This window comes from Pteropus alecto, unplaced genomic scaffold, assembly GCF_000325575.1.
Source record: "Pteropus alecto unplaced genomic scaffold, ASM32557v1 scaffold189, whole genome shotgun sequence".
NCBI classification, from domain to species: Eukaryota; Metazoa; Chordata; class Mammalia; order Chiroptera; family Pteropodidae; genus Pteropus; species Pteropus alecto.
In genome coordinates, this window is record NW_006442117.1 from 2,631,595 (window position 1) to 2,640,571 (window position 8,977).

At 36.4% G+C, this 8,977-nt stretch overlaps 1 protein-coding gene across 1 annotated transcript in view; it reads right to left on the minus strand.

Moving 5' to 3' along the window:
- ARID4B (AT-rich interaction domain 4B) overlaps positions 1-8,977 on the minus strand; it is a 118,338-nt gene that overhangs the window by 55,210 nt on the left and 54,151 nt on the right. The window contains 2 exon segments of the mRNA XM_025039062.1: positions 3,793-3,884; positions 8,571-8,650. Coding sequence (XP_024894830.1) covers positions 3,793-3,884; positions 8,571-8,650 — 172 coding nt within the window.

Genomic DNA, 8,977 nt, shown 5'->3' on the forward strand with positions numbered 1-8,977 from the left:
GTGGTGCCGGCTGCACGATTCTGTGAACACACTAGAAAAAACACCGGACACCGCACATTTTAAAAGGGCGGATTTTATGATATGTGAATTATGACTCAATAAAAAAAATTGTTTAAAGATCTGCAGACTTGTAAACACCAGGCTGAAATCTTTAGAATATTGGGTAAATTTTAGCACCATCACGGGGTAAAATCTGTACCCATAAATAATCCCTAACAAGAATCCTGACAGGCCTTATTATGCTTTATTCCTTTTCTGAAGGGGAAGAAAAAACAACAAGTAAACTGCTTCCCCACTGTCGCCAGGTTACTGGAAAAAACAACTTGGGGGTGGGATATCTCAGGCGTTCTGTTCTTCAGGCAGAATAAAATAAGACCTCTGCATATGATGAGCAAATTATAAGGGCAAAATTCAATCAAGTTATACATGGATTAAAAGGATCAATAACTTCTTTCAAAAAATTAAGCTAGAGGATGATAATGATTAAAAAAGGAAATCCCTGAATATGTTAGAATTAATTAAAAGTAGCATATAAATAAAACTCCAGTAAAGGAAGATGGCAAAAATAACCAATTCTGGAATACCCGGGGGCAGGTCACCGGCACGGGGACAGCGGCTGTCGGAAGGAAAACAAAGGCAGTGACATGCTACTGTGACAGCGGAGTCAGGGGACTCTTGGGAAGAGACAGCCTTACTTATCTTTGTACAAAAATAAATTTTAAATGATAGAGAACCACAATGAAGACATTTTTAGTTAAATAACGGAAAAGGAAATGAAGGTCAGACAAATGACCTTAAGATCCAGGTCCAAGACTTTGTTGTAGAAAATCACTCTGAAGAAAGGCAAAACAAGAACTCTGAGGAACTGTGATTCAGGAGATGGACGCTTACTTCACTGTGGTCTGAGCCTCTGGTGCTTACACGCCCAGGCTCACAGTGCGAAGCAGGACACAACACCTCTGGACAGTGGGGGGGAGAGGGAGGGAGGGAGAGAGGGAGGGAGGGAGGAAAAGAGAGAGAGATTGAGAGATTGTTAGAGAGAGAGAGATTTCCTGAGAGAAAATGAAGTGGTAATGATTATGGGCCCAAGAACTCAAGTAGGAGAAAGGAGTGTGTGTGTGTGTGTGTGTGTGTTGGGGGTGGGGGACCCAGACAGGCCGAGCTCCACAGCAAGTCTTTCATTACACACACAGGTTCTCAGCAAGAAAATCGCAGACTTAGAGTGTTTGCTAAAATCTTTAGAAAGCAAAGATCGACTTGCTCAGTGACAACTGCATGTCATATATTCAAGAAAGGGAGACCTCAGCGAAGAAACATAATCGACTTTTTAACAGATCATCATTTTTGGTCATTTTTATAAATCAATCTTTGACATTTTATAAATTACCTTATTTTATTTTTATACTTCTGGATGACATTGCAGACATATCTAAATATGAGATACGATTTTTTTCAAAAAAATTCTTAAAAGATTAAAAAACTTTTTCCTACATATAATCTAAAATAACATCGGAATGTTATTTTAAAAAATAATACAGCCTCAAACAGTCCGACCTGTCAGACATAAATACTAGTAAGCAGAATTCTTATATACTCACATATAAACAAAATCATGATACATACTAATAATTTCATGAAAATTTTTTCATTCAACACATGATGATATCTAGCACTTACACAGTGCTCATTACTATACACATATTTAAAAATATGAATTCATTTAATCTTTGCAACAACTCTCAGAGATAGGTAATACTATGATAGGTAAAACTCAATTTCACAGATCAGAAAATTAAGGCATGAAAAGACTCAGTAAGCAACCAGCACAAGGTCACATTGCAAGGAAGTGGCAGAGGCGGGATCCGAACCCAGGCTACCTGGCTCCACCGTCTGCACTTTCAACAACTAAGCCACATCGTCACTCTCAGCAGCTACAGAAGTAGAAATCTTCCTAATGAAATAATTTTACATTAAATACACTCCACCCCACCATTTTGATATCATTAATCATGATTAATTAAGAGCTGACTATAGAACTACAGGAAGACTCTAATGATCACTGGTAGGCGAAATCTTAAATTCACAATCGAAGTCATTAATTTTTAAAGAGAGATCAAAAAATTTAACTTATATTTTATGGCAACGTAATAGTCATCTGGAACAAGTGAAAACATTATTAGATAAAAATAATATCTAATAATCACAACAGGACTCTTTCATAGTAATGATGTCACCATACATTTTTCATTTATTTTTCTTTTTAACTAGAACACTCGATTTTTAAATAACATGCGTAAAGAAAACATAGTTACAATCTGAGTATTCTAAAAATAACCAAGTAAGCAGCAAGCTGTATCACAAGAAATTATTCACCTAGTAACTAAGAAAAACGTTTTCTAAAAGGTTCAGAGAGGAAAAAAAAGGCATGGCTCAAATCATAAGTTACCTACTCGTAAGTGACTCAAATCGGTTACACTGAAGTTTTCAATAATTTGACTAACATTTATTTTTAATGGCTACTCTAACAATATGTGGACTTAGCCACATTAAAACTTTAAAAATTTTATTACAGTAAAATATTCAAATAGTTTTAAAACAATCTCCAAGAGAATGAATAAAAACATTCTCCTGCCCTATCCCTTCCTACTTTCTTCTGCTTCATGGAATCAATTGAATTTTTAACTCAGCTCTTTCTCTGATAGTTACTACCTTATCTCTAAATAATATTCTTATACTGGTATCCATTTATACATTTTAAACGCTTTTTTATCCTGACTTCTCATTGTCATAAGAGTATTAACTTTTATATCTAAACCACCTCCCCACCTTCCTAACATTGTTTTCCTTTCTTATATAATTTGGGATGCGGGAATCGCTAAACGCCTTTGCTATTTTTTTCTCTGTTTCTCAAGGTACCTCTAATTCCCCCCTCCACGGTTCCACTTGCTAGGTGCTCAAGCTCCTCTGTAACAGAGGCTTCCGTCCCTCCTTCCACACCGCACTGACTCCCAGCATCCCGAGTTACTGAGAGTCTGTCTGTCTGATGCCCTTCTTCTCAGTCCTCTGCACTTTTCTCTTTCTGGAACTGTTTGATGGTTGTTTCTTTATCTCTGATGACCTGAAATCTCATGACCCCTTGATCCCGTGATCCTTTTTAATTTGGAGCCTTTGGGAGTGCAGGCACATTTTGATGAGGGTGATCTGTTAAGTATGTGGCCTACGCACCACAACTGTAAGAGGCAGAAACGGAGAAGGCGGCCCTTGCTGTCAGGGGGATTAGAGGTGTTAGGAAGGGGAAAACACTACGATGAAGGTCAGAGGTGAGACACTGTCTATGACAACAGATAGGTGAAAAGAATGTAGAGAGTCCAGAGGATAAAAAAAATATGTTTTCAAAGAAAGAGTGGGGAGACACAGAATGGTTCACATAAAAATGAGAGTGTTTCTATTGAGAACGGAAGAATGCGTGAGACAGTGACATGGAAGGGTGGCACTGGAGACCCCAAAAAGCATGAATAAAAGCAAGATTTCAGGAAAACGAAGGGTGCGTTCGGGGAATATCGACTAGTTCCACTTTGACTACAGCATCAAGAATCATGTGGGGAGAACGGGAGGCAGACACACAGCTGTCAAGCACCGCGCTAAGGAGTCCGAAGTTACTATTAGATCTGAAATTACCATTAGATCCAGTTAGCATTTTGCAAATTACAATTTAAAATTAGTAACTTTTAAAACAATGCTAGAAGGAGAAATTAATTCAGGTTCAACTAACAGTCATGAAAATGGACTTACACATGGTTAGATCTTCTTCCTCTATTTGTTTTCTTTCCTATGACTGGAGTGCCAAAATGCTCGGGGTTGGTGAGTGGGAGCTGGTCTAATGTCTGTGGGTAAGAACATAAACCCATCAAAAGTTATTACGTTGCAAGTTCTTTTTTCTTTTTAAACCAAATCAGTTTAAAAATATGCTTAGATTTTGAGGTTAAAAACTTCTCCCAAGGAAGACTAAAATACAACTTTCCTAAAGATAAAAAATTTAAAGGTATTAGAATAAAGATGATTGAGCCCATTACTGAAAAAAAAAAAGGTGAAAAGAAATTTAGCTCGTCTCTCTAGATGATTTCATTACCTATTACCTATTCGAAGGTTGACAGACTTCTAACAATGATTAAAATACAAAACAAACACAACTTAGTGGAAACATACATTTGAAAGGCAAGACACCTACCCATATGTAAGGACCTAACTAACTCCTAGATTGGGGCCATCTGCAGCTCAAATTTTTCTCTGCGCACAGAGTATCATAATATATTAAATAGAATTCTTAACTGGTAACAGAAACAAAATTACCAGAATAAGCATCAACTGCCTGAGAAAAGGCTTCAGATAAACTATATTTTTACTTTGCAAACATTTTTCAAAATGAACCTTTATTAAAGAAAAATGTAAAAATTAGCCTTTTTACATTTCATATTTTATTTTCCATTCCTTTTGAATCTGCAGTACCCAATGTTGTGCTTAGTATGAAGACAATAATCAATAACTGAACATTTCTTTATTACCAACTGACGGTTTACATCAACCTGTTTGTCCCTAACGCCATCCAAAAATAACAATTTCCAGGCAAGGCATCGGTTGACGGTTAAAAGCAAAATGAAGAAAAAGGGATTTTGGAGCTGTTTCTCAATAGCAGATACTTCTTAGATTTTCTTGCTGTTATTTCCTGAAAAAGTGTGCATATCCAGAAAGTTAAGGTATCAATCTAAAGATGCTATCCCAACTAACTCAGAATCTTCTGAGTATCGATTCTGATACTGTTCCCACTTTTTCTGCATTTTTAAGGTTTTCCACAGTTGCGAATCCTTCCATCCCTCCAATGAAACTTTTGCTAGTACAGACACTCATAACACTAGGGGAACTAAAGAGCCCAGAAAACCGTCAGGACCGAAGTGAGGGAGAGGAACTACTTAGGATAAAGGCTTCTCAAAGTTACACGCCACAGTGGTGGACGGAACAGCGCCTGCCAACTTAGATTTTAAGGATTAGATCTCTAAATACAAACTAATGCTTATATTTAAAAGGAAATTTTTAACTTTTACTTTTAAAGCTAGGATAATTTTGTTGAGACAATAATGACTTAAAATGTAAAAACAGGAAGCGTATTAAGAATCCATTTTGCGTAACTTGTTAGAATATATGTAAATGTACTTAAGGTACATATATATCCAACTGACAAAGAATATAGTACTAGCCATAAAGCATTAAATAAAGATTAATTCCTCAAAAGATAAGACAAAAATCATAACTCTTATGGGGCAAAAATCTTTCATATTTAGTTTGTAAACTGGACATTTAAAAAATATCATTTGGAGGCAAAGTTGGCCCAACAGAGTAATATGCCAAATAGGAACGCTTTCAAAGTCAACTTGTCATTAACTCCTAATTATACTTCCCAAGGGTGAAAACTTCCAAGTACTACGTTTGGTAAACAGGGAAAATAAATTCACCTGGATTCCCTTCCTGCCAGACTAACAGACGGATGAAATGCTCTTTCTCACTCCCCTATAATTAAGGATGCTCTCTTCAAAGCAGAGATTCCTATTACGTACTGAGATTTCTATTTTAAGCATCCGCTTGTCATTTCACTTGCTCACAGGAAAAAAATATCCCGGATTTCTGAAGTTATCTAGGAATCGCACATAGGAATTTTCAAATAAACCACAATCTCTCCCTAGTATGTATGTAATAAGAGTGAGATCAATAACAAACTCCTCGATCCGCGTCCAGGAAAGCAGGAGAACCTTTACCTCAAGTGACAGAAAACACTGAGGGGAAGGTGGAACTTGTCCTGATACCTAAAGAGCAAAACCCAGAGACTCTTTGCATATTAAAGGCTCAAAGAAAATTCCATAGGCCTGGAGGAAACATGCCTATAGCCCTGCTACCTAAAATGGGCTGCAGGAAATGCAGAGCTGGGATTTTATTTAACCTTTCTTTAGAGTTTTCAATTGCATGTAGTAAACGCACAGAGGGAATACCAGCTGATGAAACTACCTCTGGATAACATTCAAGTTAGAAATGCTCTGTAGAAACACCCAAACATTTCAGCAGATGTCAGGTAGTGGGCAACATCCTCGCTAAGCCAGAACCAGTGATTTTTATGTTGGAATTTAAAGTGACTGAAGTGCTACTGTGATCTCTTATCGTGGAAATCTTGAATTTAAGTCTTCGTTTTAGGTATGTCGCTTATTAATGAGATTAGGGGCCCAAAATACTGCTACTATGATGTGGCTTTTCTCTCAAAGGCCAAAGTTATTGCTAATAATAACAATCATTATTACTGAGTAATCTTTCAAAGAAAGTAAAACTTTTTTTTTTTTTTAAATAAAGGGAAAGAATATACAGATGGTAGATTAAATACACTGCTGGCCATGTCTTCATAGAGCTTAATGCACTTATAATTTTAAATATTTCTAATTGTTTGATTAATATTTTTTCTTCTCTAACAGGTGGTAAGTTACCCAAGGACAAATTCCATATATACCTGGCTCACCCTTAGGTCCCCAGCACCTAGCACAGTACCTGGCATATGGGATCAGGGTAAAAAAAAATGCCAGTATTCCAATTACCCGCTAGCAAAACATAAAGTATAACGTGTATAGACACACATGGGAAACGGAGTCTCCTGGAGGCAAGGAGGAGACACTGAGCTACTGGTTCACACGGCTGCAGCCTTTATACTTCAACTGTCTTATGACCTATTCCAACTTAAAGTTCTCCTGCAAAAATAAAATTAATATTTTAGATATTTCTCTGGATTAAGTAAGACACACACTTAACAAAAAATTTAATTATATTAAATTTAATTATAGTAGGTCTGTGAACTCTCCATGTTCACTGACCTACTATAATTGTATGCATGCACTAAAGGAAATGAAATTATTTCTAAGAATTACATAAACTCAGAATCGTTACTTCATCAGTTTAAGAAGCTAAATTCACTGCGTTTGCCCCAAAGCTATATGCATTTCCCATATTTAAACCTTCACAATTCATTCAACAAATATGTATTGAAGGCTTCTGCATAGTAAACACTGCTGGGAAAAGGAGAGCCTATCAAGATGACAAAAACAGGGCTATTCCCAGCTTAAAATCTTATAGGGACAATAAGAAAATTAACCAAAAAGACCATAAAATAAAAATAACAGAAATGCAAAAGATTCAAAGAATAAAATAACCACATTTGGTTAGAGAGCTGATGAAAGACATCATGAGGGATGAAGCATTTCTAGTGGCCTTAAGAAGAGCAAGGCTCAGCAGAAACCAAGAAAACAAAGTATGAACCATAATCTGAAAATACCAAGTAGTCTTATAGGGCAGAAATACAGGGAAATGGTAGAATATGAGACTGAAAAGACAGGCTAGAATCATAGTATAAATTCTTAATTAAAAATGAAATTTTAATCATTTGAGAAGAAAAATTATTTTAAAGCAACAAAAAAAAAAACATAGTCTAATAGTTAAGTAATATTAAAATGTCCCCCAAAAAACTGTTTGAAATGGTGACTGGGGAAAAAAAAAATCATTCGTTAGGCTACACTGTACATTAATATTTAGAGACTGGACCAGAGAATATAACACTATCTATAACACTATGTCTATTTCTAAAATTCTGAATAGCAAGCTACAGATTTAAAAACTTTGTAACTGAATAACAATGCTAGTAACTGAGTAACACCTTCTAATTTTAGAGCATGATTTGGTGCTAGAAAGTGCTGGTTTGACAACTAGCACTGACCATCAGTTTCATCAACTGTTTAGAATGAGATAATAATGGTATCTACCATTATTGCAAAGCACTGAGCAAAGTCCTTGGGAAATATAAGCACTTCATTTATTCATCTCACAAACATTTACTCAGTTCCTACTCTGTGCCAGGCACTGTTCTAGGAACTGGGAACAAAGTGGTGAAAAGACATACAAAACCCCTGCCCTTGTGACATATTCTAGTAAAAAAGGCAGACAATAAACAACTAATTAAGCACATATACGTATTCTGATGTCAGAGAAGGATACCCGCTATAAAGAAAACTAAATCAACCTAAAAAAATTAAGAGGAATGGAAGAGACGGTTTTAGAAAGGGCAGCCAGGCATGGCTTCTTTAAGGAGAGGTGATAATCATGTCAGCCACTAGCAGCAGTAGTTAGAGACTGCTTGTCACTCTACATATCCTTGAATGGTGAGGGGGTTTAAGTGGATTACAAGTCAGACATCGCTTTCTCCGATCATTTACAAATTAGTCCAGAGAAAAGCTGTCTTAAGATGACAGTTAAATAAGCCCTTGCATTTTCTTTCCGGACAAGTGCGAAAATGCATGAGACAAAAAAGAATATAGAACCTGGTACTCTAACGCAAGGCCTTAAACAGTCTTCGCGGATTACATTATAATGGTATTATGTATGAATCAATTTTCCTGATTAATGAATAAGTTGCTTGAGTTGAGAAAGCAAAACTTGGCTCCCCCCAGTCCAAAACATCAGGACACGTCCGTTCACTGAGCGCCACTTACCTCGCTCTCGGCGAAATGCCGCTCTCCCTTCAGGCACAGCGAGGATCGTCTCAGTGTCTTCTCATCTCCGTCATCGAAAACTGCGAGGGGACGTAAAAATGGAAACCACTGAAGGGTTTTTCAAAGAGTAACAGAATGATATAAATTACTTAATTTTCTGAGAGCAAAGACAGCTATTGTTTAAGATGACGTTTGATATTCAGTTCACATGTTCCGTTTTCTATCAGACAACTTCGAATAGAGTGTCTTTTCCAATTTATAGCAAAAAAGAAATAATAAACCTGAAATGAAAATATCTTCACTGAAACAGAAACCACCAGATAAAAATAAGCAGTTAGCACTTCAGGAAGAAAACTAAGTGCTAATTAACCTTTCTCAATGTGTAAAGGAAAGGCAAGTTTTCCTCT